At 35.4% G+C, this 16,382-nt stretch overlaps 1 protein-coding gene across 1 annotated transcript in view; it reads right to left on the bottom strand.

Annotated features, from left to right (window-relative positions):
* ADGRB3 (adhesion G protein-coupled receptor B3) overlaps positions 1–16,382 on the bottom strand; it is a 696,487-nt gene that overhangs the window by 382,574 nt on the left and 297,531 nt on the right. Inside the window, exons 7-8 of the mRNA XM_081296489.1 lie at positions 15,304–15,468; positions 14,592–14,756 (exon numbers count right to left, since the gene is read on the bottom strand). Coding sequence (XP_081152615.1) covers positions 14,592–14,756; positions 15,304–15,468 — 330 coding nt within the window. The remainder of the gene's footprint in view (positions 1–14,591; positions 14,757–15,303; positions 15,469–16,382) is intronic.

Below are 16,382 nucleotides of genomic sequence, written 5' to 3'. Positions count from 1 at the left end.
TTATAATATTTTAGGATGTTATACAATAAAGTGATTTACAATATACCAAAAGCCATATTAGAATTATTAATAAGTGTTAAGAATCAATTAACATAAAGTTCAAAAATACGTTTTTATTTCTTCATCCAAGAACAAAAAATACCAGTTGTGCTTTTATAAGAATAAATCAATTTTATTTTTTAATTATGTTTGAAATTTTAAATAATTATAGAATAAGAAAGTTAAAAGGAATTTTAAGAACAGATCTATAACAAATATATTATAATGGAAAAAAACCCAAATCATGAAATGATGATTTATAATATTTATATAAATACCTTGATAAATGAGGACCTAAGAAACAATAAGTAGGGCCGGGGACATAGCTTAGTGGCAGAGTGCTTGCCCAGAATGTGCAATGCCCTGGGTTCAATTCCCAGTACCACAACTACTATAATAATCACTACCACTATTACTACTAAAGTCCCTAAATAAATATATGCCTGTGACTTCCTGGGAGAAATGTCTTCCTTTGGAAATAGTGTCTTATTTAATCCATGACAATAAAAATTCTACTGATCCAATTGTACTTCAGAATTTGTGAATTCTGTAATTTAACTTATAACTATTAGTAGGTGAAAAAATGCAACTGGATGCATTAAGTATTGAAATTGCAGTTTTTTGTAATGACCTAAGACAGGCCGAATGATTTAAACAAGTGAGCATATTAAAGTTGAAAGTATCATCAAAGGTCACCTATTTCATTTCCTTCATAGATGAGAATGCCAAAGCCAAAATGAGACTCACCCAAGGTGAGGGAGCTGGTGGAGGTTATCAGCAGGGCTGAACCCCAGAATTCCAATTCCTCAATAGCCTTCCTTCTGACTTTCCAAGTGTTTTCCTTGTTACTTTGAATTGTTCAAGAAAGTATCCTTCCCCTGATTTACTCTGAGTTCTGATGAAAACACACTGGTGACTTGACTCCAACACATGGAAGCTTTGCTTGGCAGATAGGTTAGTAGGCAACCTATGTCAGCCCCAGTTTGTTTCATAAGCTGTCTTCTCCTCACTAGTGATGCCCATCAGGCCTACCACACTTACCTCAATCTTTACTCACTGAACCTTCCCTGGAGCACCTTTGACTTTTTCTTTCTCGAAAATACTTTCCTCAGGTCCTTAGAAAATCATTCTCTCTTAGGCCTCCACCAAATACTCAGGTCATTTTCTTGTGTACATTTTCCTTTCTTAGTCCTTGTATCCTTTGCAGAATGATTCATACTTCCACTTTACCTTAAGTTAAATGCTTTACTTGGATAATTTCCATCATTAATAATATTAATCCTCTTAACATTCATTGAGTCTTTTACAGTCTTTCATACCCAGACTCATTCTTCCCCAACTACCTATGATCTCGAGATGACTATTATTCTTATTTACCCATGTGAAAAAAAACAGAAGCACAGAAGGAGAATTGACATTTTTCCTTTTCAAATTTGAAACATTATTTTTATTACATATTAAATCCAGACAAGAATATCAGTGCAGTTGGCGGGCACTGAGTAGGGAGGAGTGGCTTGGTGAGGGTGCCTGGTTCTCACTCCCTTTGGGAGTTAACCATGCCTTCCTGGTCTCTTCCATGCATCCAAGGCTGCTATTCTGACACTGTTAAAGGACCCTTCTTGGGATCCAAGAAAAATTTTCATTAAGGCTGGACTGGGATAGTGGTGATGGGTAGAAGTAGAGTCATCACAAATCAAAACTAAAAAGCAGCAAAATATATCACACACACATAATATAATTTATCTCAAATAAGAGTAAAGGAAGCCTCCATAAAGGATTCTCTTCCACAGTTATCTCAGGAAACAGGAGAAAAATAAATTAAGGGATATAGCAGCCATCACCAGCCAAGCATCCATAACCAGACGCTCCCACAAGCAGGCTGGGGGACACTTCACTGCCTGCTCCATCTGTCCCCCACAGCATGGAGAGCATATGCTCCTATTCTGGACTCTGCTGCCCCACCAGTCTCCTCCCAACTGGAGGTGTCTCCTAAGAGGACAGGTGACAGTATCAGGAAGAAAAGGCAAAACCCAGAGGTGTGGCAGTGGTGAGGGAAGTCACTGCCATGGAAATAGATGGTGCTTATATTAATGTCACTGAAGGGGAGGAAAGCTGGGAAAAGAGGAAAAGTTTGCAAAATGTCAGAGCAGCAGTAAGAATGAAGTCCGTTGACTTTTAACTCAAACTTTTACTTGTGTTATACTGTCGTCATTCTTTTAACTCCAGCTATGAATTGGAGACAACTATGTGTTTCTTTGGTTTGAATGTCTTTCTTGGGTTTTAGATTGGCAGAGACAACTGGTAAATGGCATTTTTAGTTGAATATTCCACAGAAAACTCAAAGGCAATCTGTCCACACTTCAATTCTCACCATTTCCCCCCACACTGCTGCTTATTTTCGCTCCCTGTATTTCCTAACTCTGCCAGTAATATGCCAAACATGTCCCTGAAACTAAAAACATCAGATGCATCTTCTACTCATCCTTCTCCTCTCAATCTTCCACAATTCTACTTCCACCATTCACCCAGGCATCCATCCTATCCTGTGTGAATTAGGGAACAAGTTCATTGGTAAATTCATGCATTTACTAACCTGTGCTGGGCCCTGCTATAGAAAGAACCAGGGATACATTAGAAAAATAGTCTCTGCCTGTGGTTCTCTCAGGCAAAGGGAGAAAACAGAGGTAAAACACACACACACACACACACACACACGCACACACAATTACTTTTTGTAACTATGCAATATAATTGTAATTCAATACAATTATTATAAATACTTCAAACATTAACTATAGGGTGCTGTTTCCATCTAAAATCTGAGAGTCTTCCTGGAAGAAGTGACACTTGAGACTGGCAGTATGAGATGCAGTCAGTGCTCTCGGCATAGGGAACATTATATGAAAGTGCCTTGCAGCAGGGTAGGGCTTGAGGCATTCAGGCTAAAGTGACTGGAAGGAAAAGAATGAGGAGAAATGCGATGTCATGCTCTGCAGAGACAGGCTCAGATCAATTTTTAATTTTAAGAAGATTGGTTTGCCTTGTTTAGGCAGACTAGATAGGCTAGACCACAGTTAGACCATTGAGGAGGTTAATGCAAGACCACAGTTATCCCTTTAGGAAGGATGGCTAGACTAAAGATGGAAAAAATAGGTGGATACAAGATAAGTTTGGCCTGTTGGCTAAATGATATGGGGAATGAAGGCAACAGAGAGGTCTAGGATGGTGCCTGCTTCCTGAGCTAATGGAATGGGTGTCAAGTGATGCTATTCCCCAGTACCTTTCCTCTTAAACCAATTTTTATGCCTTGTAACAGTCATCTCTAAAATGAAGATTAACTTTGCCCCTTATTGCCATGGGTCCCTAGTCCTCACAGAGCAAAGTTAATTGTGCCTTTTGTAATCAAAGACCCTCCTAGTACACCTGAACCTTGGATGCCTCCTGCTCACTCACATGTACATCTGTCACAAAGAATGATTGGTTATTTCCTAAATATTTCACACTAATTCATTCTTCTTTATCTGTGCAAATGCTGTGTGTTCTGCTTAAAATGCTTTCTCCTCCCATTTTTGAAAGTATAATTCCAATTTATCTTTAACACACAGCCTACATGATGGATTTTGCAAAATGATGGAAATCTATTTTCACTGTTAAACCTAGTAGCCACTAGCCAAATATGGTTCAGTTGCTAAAATGCGCTCAGTGGGGCTGAGGACAGAATTTAAAATTTCATTTAACTTTAATTATTAATGTAAATTAAATTTAAATGGTTACTACTTTGGACGTTGCTATAATAGATGATAACTATTTCTGTAAATTCATTCAAAAACTCTAATGGAATATTTTTAAATGGAACATTAGAATAAGTATTAAAGTTCACAAAATACATCATGAATAGTTTATAAAATAATCAAATTCTATATAAAATGACTAGTCTGTTTTTACTGACATGACAGTTTTTATCTATTATTACAGTTACACTTGATTACTGTTTGTTCCCTCTATGCATCTCTCTTTGTTATCCTTCTCATCATCTTTTGATTTATAATTTTTTACTTTCACAAAACTTGCACTGTCTTTCTAGTGTTCAATGCTTTCAAACTCAAATTTTCTTCAGTTCTACTGATGAAATCTGAAATACATTTCATAAAACCTGTTGCTACAGCTTCTAGTATTTCCTGATTTAGTCTTGATATAAACCAATGAAAAAATAATCTGTACACTGAACTTCTTCATTTCCCTGGAGTGGAGTCAGAAAGCTTTCACACTTTATGTTCTGGCAAAAGGCATTCATTCCCTCTCTGTGCCTCTCCTCCCTGTCCACTGTGGTCAGAATATCTGGTCATTGTAGATGTTAGCCACTAGATGGCAGTGGTGGGCCAACAGGGTGAATGTTTACTGGGCCTGCAGCTCAAACTGATGAGGTTCAAAATCAAGGTTGCAGTAGTAATAACAATCTGCTGGGAAATATGGGTCACTGCTTGATTTTTTAAAGGGCATACTACTTGGGGAAAGATAAAATGTCGTTTTTTTCATGTAAGGAAATATGTTTAATGCTTAAACTGGCCTGTTACAAGGTCCTGAAATCTGGTTACCTTTGGCTGTGTTCCTTCCCTCTGCCTTCTCACTACCTCCTCAGCCACACTGGCCTCCTGGCTGGCTCCTTCTCCAATACTCTGGTTGAGCTGGTGCCTCAGAATGTGTCCACCTGTTCTTTCCACCCAGCATATCCCTCCTCCTTGTCCTTAAATATCTCCATGACTCATATATTCACCACCTTTTATCTTAACTCAAATTCTCACATTTTCAGTGATTTGCTGACCCACCCTTCCACACTCCTGTCCCTTCCTTAGCTCTGTTGTTCTCTGAAGCATGTGTCTGTCACCTTGTTATATCTACATTTTTTTATAGGTTATTCATTTGTTGGTCTCCTCTGGCTAGACAATCTGTTTTTCAATTATGCTGATTCTAAAGATCACAGAGAAATAAGATGATTCTGCACAATACTGAGGGTGTGTGTGTGTGTGTGTGTGTGTGTGTGTCTATGGAAAATGGCCAGGCACAAATCATCCCAATTAAAAGTAGAAAGAGACAGAGATTAGCTGTTATAATCACACTAAAAGTTAAAGAGATTTCTAGGGTATCAGATATTGGAAAATTTGACCTTGGAGGGTTATATCTAATTTAATAGTAAGAGCCAATGTGCCCCTTTTTAGGACCCTCTGATGTGACCTACAGTATGCCAACTCTAGGTATGAAAGAAGCTGCATAAGCACTAGTTCTCTTGGGTCCATTCACACTACTCAATTACTAACTTATTGACTATCTGTTTGATCTACCTATAATCAAACAAAACCAACCAAACCAATAATTTTCTAAGTCTAGGGAGGCAGACAAACTTTATATTTTGCTCTACTATAAATTCACAAAGCCTCAGCTGCACTGTGCTTCTTGAAGACAGAAACCCAGTACACAAATGATAAAAAAGGGGAATCATCGATTTAAAAGTTGCAAATTGGTCCAGGATTTACAACTTTTCAGTACTGATGTCAAATCCCACAGCTGCTTTAAATATTTGATCAAAGGTGATTTTGGCATTCTTTGAAGATTATATCTTAAAAAAATTAGAAAAGAAAACAAGTCTGTTTATACGCATACCAGAAGCAAAAGAGCCTAGACACTAAAATAAGAATTTATTTATTTATTTATTTTTATTTTTAATTTTTTTAAAAAGAGAGAGAGAGAGAGAGAGAGAGAGAGAGAGAGAGAGAGAGAGGAGAGAATTTTAATATTTATTTTTTAGTTCTCGGCGGACACATCATCTTTGTTGGTATGTGGTGCTGAGGATCGAACCCGGGCTGCACACATGCCAGGCGAGCGCGCTACGGCTTGAGCCACATCCCCAGCCCCAAGAATTTATTTTCTTCTATCTTATGTTCATACATCTCGAGCAGTGGGGATCTTCCTGGGTTCTTCAGTGCCACTTACAGAATTTGTTCATTCTACAAATATTTAGTTTCCATTATATCCTAGTCCTCCTTTAGAACACTTTCCATATAAAGGATGAATAAGAATTGTCAGGGTCTCTCAACTACCAAGAAATGATCAGGAAGAAAATGATATGAGAAATTAAAGTTCAACAGGATGTTCACTGTGGTCTGGTGACTCTAGAAGTACTGTAGGGAGGAGTATGTGAGCAACAGATTTCTAGAAAGGTTGTCCAAGTTGAGAGAAAAAAGATAAATAGGACTTCTGCAAGGAGGAATGGGAAAGTCTTCCATGTGAACCATTTATGGGAAGACCCAGGGGCAAAGAGAATAGGAACATTCAATAAATTGGGCTATTTCAGAATGGACAGAGTACAAAGTTGGGGATGAGTATAAGGTGGGTAGTTGCAGGAGAGGGAGGGCTTATAAATGATGGGTAGCCAAGAATTTTGAATGTACTTTAAGGTCAAAGGAAATTATGTTTTTACAAGTTACGATTGCAGTTTGGAGAGTGGATTGAAGGAACATGAGACCTCAGACTAAGAGACCTGGGACAATCTAAATAATGTACAAAGGGAGGGGGGAAAGAATCACAGGAAATGGCAGTAGGAAGTAGATGGATTCCAAATCTGTTTAGGAAGTAGACTGTACTCAACTTCATGGCTGATGGGTGCAAGAGGGAAGGAAAATGGAGAAATAAGAGGACTCCAGGAGGGACATCCAGTGTGCTTCATCTTGAGCTACAGTATATGAAGCAGAGATGGCTTGGGAAAGAGATGCTGAAAATAGTTTTGCATTTGTAATATTTGAGCACATTTAAATACTATCCAAAACTCAGTTGCTATATGGAACCAAAGCTCAAGAGAAAAACATGTTAGAGATAGAGATTTGTGTTAATTTTTTTGTGTATGTTTAATGCTACTTATGTGTATTTTGTAAATTAGAAAATAGATAACTAGCTTAAGCCTCTCTGTGCTCAAAATAAAAACATATTATCATGCAGCAATATGAAGGACTCCTGTATTTTTATGCCTTAGAAAAATGGAAGATCAACTCTTGTGCATCAGCTGAAACATCCCACTGTTTGCTATCACTAGCACAAAGATACAAAAACTCATTTGTAAGATACAACTGTACTTGAAGTCACAAGTTTATAGTTAGCATGCTCCCTTAAAATAAGGTAGCAATTACCTAGTGATTAGCTGTTAATCTGTCTATTCAAACTGATTTTCTGTCTCTTAAAAATAGCAGAAATTATACTGGGTTTAAATCAATTTGATGTGGAAAATTAGTTTTCACCTCATATGCTAGAATTTCAGCATTAAACAGAAATTGATTCAAAAGTATAGAGTTGGCATGCAGAAAAAAAATAAAAGGAAAACATGCACTACTCGTGACCCCACATTTCAATTTTTACTTGCTGGCAAATCATGAATTATTATGTTTTGTGAATTCTCAGGTTTGGGGATGCAGAGGTAAATGAGATAGATCCAGTCTCTGTGCTCACATGGTTTACAGCTCTAAATTCAAAGGTGGAACCTACTCAGGTGAAGAATTCATGCTGCTGCCAAGGCCTGAGAGAAAAAAAGAGTATTTATGAAGTGTTTCATAACACTGTGCCTCACAAAAGAAAAGGTTTTAGCTATCTCAAGCATACAATTGTATCAGCAATCTGTATGTTTCACTAGGAATTATTCTTCTAAGTGAATTTCATATTTTAATTTATCAAATTCTCATAGTAACCTCCCTCGGTGAATAGAATATATTTTAAACATGAGGAAACCAAGGTAGAGAGAACTATGTACCCTAAAGTTACAGCTGGGAGGTGATGGCTTGCAGACACAAACAAGACCCATTTTCAGAGTAGACATTGTCCCTAAGCATAGGGGTACTTTTGTTGTTGTTAATCTATGATAAATAAGTTATTCATATATTTCACAAAAAAAATGTTTTTAAGTCTCGAAGACAGAAATGACAAACTTTAATTTTATCAGCAAACTGTGTGTTACAGATTGCCTACGTGAGTGCTGGTCTGGATCATGTTTTATGTACACACTCCCAAGCAAATTCTGTATTTTATCATTTAATCCTACATTTCAGCTGAGTAGATATGATCACTCTAGTTTCAAGCTGTTAACTAATTTAACTAAACAATGGCTAACTTCAATTTTGAAGAATAACTAAATAATTCTTTACCAAGTTTTTATTAGGCTTTTTAACATTGAAGTGCATTCTAGACTTTGCTGGAAAATTTTACTTGCCTTTTTATATTATTTTAGGAAAAGCTGAGGATAAGAGTCCTTTTTAGCCTTCTCTAATCTTAGCACATGTAGAAAGGGATGACTTGGAGGCACACTGGCATGAATGACAAGGCTACTTGAGACTTGAGCCACCTGGCCACAGCCTCCTGTCAGGCCAGCTGCACTGAGGTCTTTAGGATCATTATTTGGACACAACTAGGGCCAATCCCAGCACGGCTGGTTACGGGGTGAGACTGCCTCAGGGAGCTCTGACCTAAAAGGGTTAGTGGAGCTAACATATGGGGAAACTGAATAACTTGTTATAGAAGTTTGACATTTTTCCTACCTTCACCATTTCCTTCATTCATTTCTAAGGAAAGAAGTATCATATTACAAATTATAATCGCAAAAAAATAGTTTAAATAAATTTCAGTTTATTATTAAAAGTAATGTTAGTAAGCATTGACCCCAAAAGGGAGTTGTATTAATCAATTTTAGTAATTTTAAAGATTAACTTTAATTCCCTTATTTTAAAAATAATGATTAAATCGTGCCTAAAATTTGTGTTTATTTTTATTACAAAGTAACTGGAGATAGAAGAAAGAAACAAAAAAATATAAGTATTTCTCTACTGTTTGACTTGAGAATGCTCAGCATGTTGCCAAATATTTCTATATTAGACAAAGTAGGGTAATATAAGATTACAAGAAATTGCCTTTTAAGTTTCTACCATGACAGAAGCTATGGGCTTCTGTCAAAGTCTCATCTGATGAGCAATCTGTAAGACAAATTATGATAATAAAAGTCTCCATAGAAACAGGTTTGAAAAGGGACATAAATTACTATTTGATATAGATATTGATTCTTTTAGACCTCATTGATTTTTCCTTAATTCTGCCTATAAAATTCAGTTGATTTTTTTTTTTTCCAGAACTGTTGAGTGGACTATATAATAAAACCCATGCTTTTGTGGGAGGATCGGACACTATTTTAAATATTTATTAAACAACAGGTGGTCTTTCTCACATAGGGTTATCTTCAAGTTCTAATTAATTTACATGCTTTTTAGAAGTGACATGGTAAAAACAAATAGAACATTTAAGAAGAAAGAATTCAATTTCTAGTGCCACCTACTGTTAAACACTGAACCTAGTGTTCAGTTTTGGATGATTGATGTGAACTTTAAAGTGTGACATTATTTGTTATGTCCAAAAATATTCAGTGAAAATACTTGCTTTAACCTTATGAAGAACTCAACCTATAATAGCATAATTCCCTGTAAAATATACAGATACCACCTGACATCAAAAAAAATCAGAAATTCCAATGGAATAGGAGCTTTTAAAAGCACTGTTTGTGATGAACTAATAGTAGTTTAAAAAGAAAAGGCAAAGCAGATGTCAACTTGTATGAAATTTTAACATAGAGTAGCATTTTTTCTCTTTCAATAAGAAAATGCAAATTTTATACTCACATATCTGGATTTCTAATAGTGATTACATTTAGCCTTAAAAAATGGAGTACTACACCGGCGTTTTGAAGGGTCTAATTTACCAAACATATTAAACTTATCTCTACCAAAGACAAAATAATTGTACTGGAAGTAATTCATCTACCACCCCACTAAGTGGGACCTGGGGAGAAAATAAGTCAATGTGAGCTAAGATGCTGTCTTCTTCCCTGACACCTTGCTCACACTCACTTATATGTGTATACAGTAGCTAATAGCCTTGGGGAATAAGAGGCAGCAAAAATATACTCCTGCTCAGGAAGAGAGGTGCTGGGGATAAGAAGATCTGTGTCCTGGCATTGCACAGTTTTTATCAAACCTGTTCAAATAATACTTAAGTTGTTTTTCCTGCTTCTTCATGGAACAGGAAAAATGAGGACTGGAGAACTGAGAGTTGGATAAGGACTAAACCATCTTTGCCCACACAACTAATTAACTGTCCTACTTTTCTTTTTATGACTGCTGTGAAGAGATCTTATTTTGGTTGAAATGAGTTAGCTGAAAAAACTTAAAATGGATTGTTTGTATTTTCATTATCAACATATTACATTAAAAAATCCCTCATCATTTCTGAAGAAGCATGAATAAAATAGAACTCTGCAATCTTGTTGAGTAAGAATGAATAAAGTAGAAGCATGAATAAAATAGAACTTTGCAATCTCTAACCAAGAGAGGTGAGATGGAGGATTGTATTTCATTCCTCTGTTAGTTTTCACATTATTATTATTATTATTATTATTATTATTATTATTATTACTACTATTTTTTTTACTATAACAGATCATTGCACCCCAAAGGATGATAAGCAGACCAGCATCCTCAATAATATTTGACATTTTATTAAAAATGCAAATTCTCAAATTCACCCAGACCTGCTGAATCAGAGTCTGTGGACGTCCATCTTAGGAGTCTGCATTTCAACAACCTTTCAGGGTGATGTTTAAGTATTCTAAGGTTCAAAAAGCGTAGCTTTGGAAAATGAGAGTGGGCAATAAAAGAAAAACAAGGGGGCATAAAGTGAGCAAGTTTTGTGATTCCTCCTACTGAAGTTCAAAGAAAATTATTCAGAAATTAAATGAAGTTTCTTTTGGTATTTGGAGGAGAAACTGTATTGTTGCAAAGCAACTTTACAGAGATAAAGAATGGTCAATCCCAGAATGAGCATTGGGTGGGGGATTGGGTGTGTTGGGGGAGCTTACATACATTATATTGCAGGTTGCCAAATTCTAATATAAATGAATACCAATGTTCTAGAAAGGTTTTGTACTACCAACATTACTGTCCTCCTTTGGTATGAATATTCAGAAATATCCCCCAAATTGCTGCATCTGTGACCCAAGATACTATTTCTATGTACACTTATGATATGGGCTAATTTGCTTCACAAGTTTTTCTGAGCACACTGAGCCTGCAAGTTTCGCTTAACGTTTTCAGACAAAGCAACTGTCATTCCAAGAAGGAGGTTTTATTTATATATTTAAGTGTAATATCTTCCTGTAAATGGTAGATTTCTACTCAGTAATTAATGACTAAAAGAGTAATGGAACCTGGAAATCGAGTTGTAGAAATAGTGAGCTATTGCCCTGAGAAAGTGAGTAAGAATGTCACCAAGAAACCAAAAAGTTAACAGAGGCTAAACCAGCTATAATATTTGCTTGCTAAATAATAGTATCCAGGAAATTATTGGAAAAATGAAATGAAAAATATCACAACAAAACCAGAGAAAACTACTACCATCCTACCATTTTACTCCTCAGAGTCTGAAGGTGTACAATAACAGTGAGGTAAAAAAGATTATTGGCAAATTTGACCAATTTAAAAATTGAAACCCTTAATTATCTTCCCTGTAATTATTCTATTTCCCAACTACTAGTGTTTATAAAAATAAAATTTTCATCCCTAAAATTTCTTATGATGACAATAGAAAAATCTTATTCTTGGTTATGATGTTTGTAAAAATCTTTAGGTTATCCATTTACCCTTAAAGAAAAATCCTAACACTGATGCGCAAATATTTTTATTGTCTACCTTTAGTAGACATTACAGCAGCTTCTAATTAAGTCCAGATGATTAATTATTATTTTCACTGCTTATCTAGACAAAGATGTAAGGGTATTATATCTCCTTCCTGACTACAGAGGGTCTCCTTGCACACTTGATTAATTTGTTTTGCTTTCAGATTAAGTGAAGCATAAAAATAAATAGCAGTTCTGCCCAGGTATCTGAAGAAATATTCACAATGATAATAGTAGAAAAAACTTATTGTTCTAAAAGGAACATTTGTTGAGGCTTTGTTATTGATGAAAAGAGGAAAAATGCCTTAGTAAATGTTTTGGTAATTTGAAAGTTTTCTCCGTTAATATTGTTTATGTGCAATTGTGCACCTATAAATTGATTGGAATTGAGAATATTAAGGTCTTACTTACAAAAATGATACAGTGACCATAGAAGAAATCAAGGAGGATTAGGATCTCATTTATAGATCAAGTCTACTGTGGAAAACTTAGAAAAACTGTTGTCTTACTAAAATAATATTACTGCACATGAAAAAGTTAGATAAATATAAACAAACTATTCTGATAAAACATTTTATATTCTCTATAGTGAAATGCATTTTTGAAGTTAGAAGTCATATAAAGCTTTTGAGAGACAATGTAATTTGTGTTTATATAAAAGTATCAGATCAGGATGTATTCAAAGGCCTAATGTATATACCTGCATGTGTGTGCATATGTGTTCATGTATGTGTATATATAAATATATATTTGTCCCTGTGAAGCAGTAATTTGTTAATTATTTACCTGATTCAAGAATTTATTTTAATTGTGTAACTACATACTTGTAAATAATTTGTTGTTCCTTTCATATATTATCCAAAAGAGTAAAATGAAAATGTTAATAATACTCCAAAATGTATGATGCAATATAAAAGGTATTTTAAATTTTATGTGATTATTTTTCAACTTGCCTTAAATCACAAAAGCCAACAAATAAACTGAGGTAATACAGTACAGTATTTTTCTTGTAAACAGATTTGTAAAATGTTTTCCAAACAGCAGGTGGCAATCTTGGTAAATTCGATTGCACCAGAACCATCTTACCTAGATACATACAGATGAAAGACAGTTTTAAAAGACCTGTTAAGAACTGTAGTATGCTAAGACTGGTTAAGATTACTTCAAATACTACAAGAGTATTGTTTAATCATGCTTTATTGTCTAATGAAATTTGTCCCTAGGTGAACTTAAAGTTTTTGTTTAATGCTTCTTTATTTCCAGGCAGCATAGGAGTCATTTCACAGTGCTAAACTGTGTAGGTATCCTTCACATCAAAATGCTGCATGCTGTTTACTTCTTATCATTCTGAATTCATAAGGCTTTAGAATTAAAACAACAACAACAACAACAACACTGATCTTAATCCCAAAGAAAACCTACTGACAAATTGCTGCTCTTAAAGTTTAGTTCCTGTTAGTATTCTTGGTGTTGAACTGTGAGAAATGTTTAGAAGTCTAATTATGAAGAAAAGAAAGTTTTGACCCCTAGATATCTCTGAGAGTACTGTGGTTTTTATAAACAGATGCAGTCATGTTCGATAGAGACAGAAATTCATAGGTTTCTGAACTGAAGAGATCTGCAACTAGTTGTACTCACTATATTTTCAGCATCTGTATAGCAGGAAAGACAGATAGCTTCCCCACAGGGACTGGCTACCAATAGAATAAGAGATTCAGATTCTCTAAGTTCAGCCTTTTCCTGTATACCTCACTGTGAAGCACTGTCAAATTTTAAAATTTCATCATATCACATTTTAAGTGTGCTTATCATAATTTTGCTGATGGCATCATCCTATAAATTATATTTACTGACTTTTCAATATGCCAATAATATTTTATTGAATGAACATGTGATTTGGAAGAAATCTCTCTCTCTCTCTCTTTTTTTTTTTTTGGCAAGGTGGCACTGAGGATTTAACCCAGAAGCACTCAACCACTGAGCCACAACCCCAGCACTTTTTATCTTTAATTTTGAGACAGGGTCTCCTTAAACTGCTGAGGCTGCTTTGAACTTGCAATCCTCCTGCCTTAGACTCCTGAGCCACTGGGATTATAGACATGCACCACTATGCCTGGCAGAAATCTTTCTTTATGTAATCTTTAAAAACATATGCTTTATAATCTGGAAAAGTTCTGACCTTCATCCTTTTCTGTGCTTATATGGAAAAATATTCTAATGTAGTAGCACTTCAACTCTTTCACTGGTAATTTAGACTTTATGCTTTCATTTTAGAATATTTTTCTCATAGGAATTTCTTTGTACAGTGGAAATTGGAGAAAGGGGTAGGAACAGAGATGTTCAATAGCATCCATCAAAATGAGGTTAATCAGCAATAGCACATAAAATGTCTGAATTTCAACATCATCTCTTTAGCTTCTCACTGAACTATTTAACATATCTTCTTATTTCTGGTATATATAATATAAGGCAACTTGCTTTGTGTTCTCAGTAAAGGAACATTACATAAAATGGTAGAAAGATATAAGCTAATTTAAATCATGGTCTTCCATATGGGTACATTTTTATTACTGTATTTTTCAATGTCATTTTGCAACAAATCACTTAAAACCAATAAAATTATTCTATGACACCTCTGGAGGGATTTCCCATATAACAGAGAAAATGTAAATTGCCAGGTTATCATTAGCAGTCTTTAAACTGAGGAAGTACTGTCCTTGACTAATGGCATTATTTTTAATCTTTTGTAAATTTCAGGTTGCAAACTGTTTCCATTGGGATCATTTCTGCTCATTCTTACCAGGGCATCGCTGTTCACTGCATCGTCTCACTTCTTCGCCTGTTCCTTCACATTGCTGTCCTGTGATTGCTGCACCCTGACAAGTCCTTATTCTTCTTTCCCAACCTCCATCACATGATTTAGAACATCCACTCCAATGGCCCCACTGATTCCACTGACCGTTGGCTAAAAGAAATATGTAATGGTCAATGACAGTGCTCTACCACACACTGATTTAGGAATCTGTATATCTCAGAACATTCCAATCCCTTGAATTTTTATTAATCTCCACCATGAATAAACTAGTCAAATATTTGACTTACTGGCCAAATACAGTTCATTGTAATTAGCAAATGGTTATATTAGTGTGTCTGACTTTTTGTGTCTAACGAGTTAGACACACTTACAAAAGTGTCAGTTCAGTGCTAAACTTTGTTAACTTACTTGGTATTCAATCTCCTGAATTTGTCACTTTACTAACATGGTATTTAGTAGAATAAACTCTGATATACTGGCTTCATTTATTAGGAATATAAAAATATCTTATTATTCCATGATTGTCTGGCATGGCTCTGTCAGGTTTTATTTTATTCATTTATTTGTTTTATTTTTCATGGTGATGTGGATTACACTTGGGGCCTCACCCATGCTAGGCAAATATTCTAACACCAAGCTATAGCCCCAGCATGGTTCTATGAATAGCAGGCATTCATTAGATGCAGGACTTACTTACCTGTACACTCAGGGTTATAGCACTCTCTGCTTTCTGCCCATGGCCCTCTGCATTCGGAGCCCCCATGAGCAGCTGCAGTGCACTGCCGGCTTCTCTGCTGGGTCCCATTTGAGCATGTCACTGAGCACTGGCTCCATGAACTCCACTCCTGCCACTGTCCATCAACTATCAAAGCAGAAAGAGAGACATTGTGAGGAGATCTCCCTATTGGGAAGTCTATACAGAAAGCCACAGTAAAACTAACCTGAACAATGAATTCCCACCAGTGAATTTTCAGGGAATGCAATGGAAGGTCACACTAACATAAGATTTTACTATTACCCCCAAAACTATCATTACTTTTTCACTTATATTTTCTTTTATGTATCCCCAGTATCTCTTTTTAAAAAATTTAAAAAAATTTCTCTGATTAATTATACATGACACTAGAATACATGTATGCACTTTGATATATCATACATAAATGGAGTATAATTTTTCATTTTTCTGATTTTACATGTTGTAGAATCACATTGGTCATGCAGTCATATATGCACATAAGGTAATAATATCTGATTCATTCTACTGTCCTTCTTATCTCCATATCCCCTCCTCTCCCTTTACGCCCCTGTACCTAAAGTAACTCTGTTCTTTCCACCTACCCTCCCCTTATTGTGAATTAGCATCTTCATATCAGAGAAAAGATTTGGCCTTGGGTTTTTTGAGATTGGCTTATTTTGCTTAACATAATATTCTCCAGCTCCAACCATTTACCGGCACTAGTATCTCTTTTGATTCACTTATTTCTTCAAAACTATTGATCACTCAAAAATACAAGGTCTTGAGCCCGAACTTAGAGTATCAAAGGTGAAAAATAAATAAATACTAACCAATGCATATAGAGCTCATATTTTAGAGAGGAATCTCTTAAAAATAAACCATTAATTGCCTACTAAATAAATCACTGATAATAGTTTGTTGCAAAGCTTGATTTTAGAGCACTATGAGAGAAGGACTAGGAAGTTTTCCTTGACAAACTGAGGTTTCAGGCAAGCCCTGAAGAACAGTGAGAAAATACTTCGGACATGGTTTCTCTACAA

This window comes from Spermophilus citellus (assembly GCF_964194105.1).
Source record: "Spermophilus citellus genome assembly, chromosome: 5".
Taxonomy (NCBI): Eukaryota; Metazoa; Chordata; class Mammalia; order Rodentia; family Sciuridae; genus Spermophilus; species Spermophilus citellus.
Note: the sequence above shows the minus strand (reverse complement) of the source record. Positions and strands in the feature narration are given on the sequence as shown.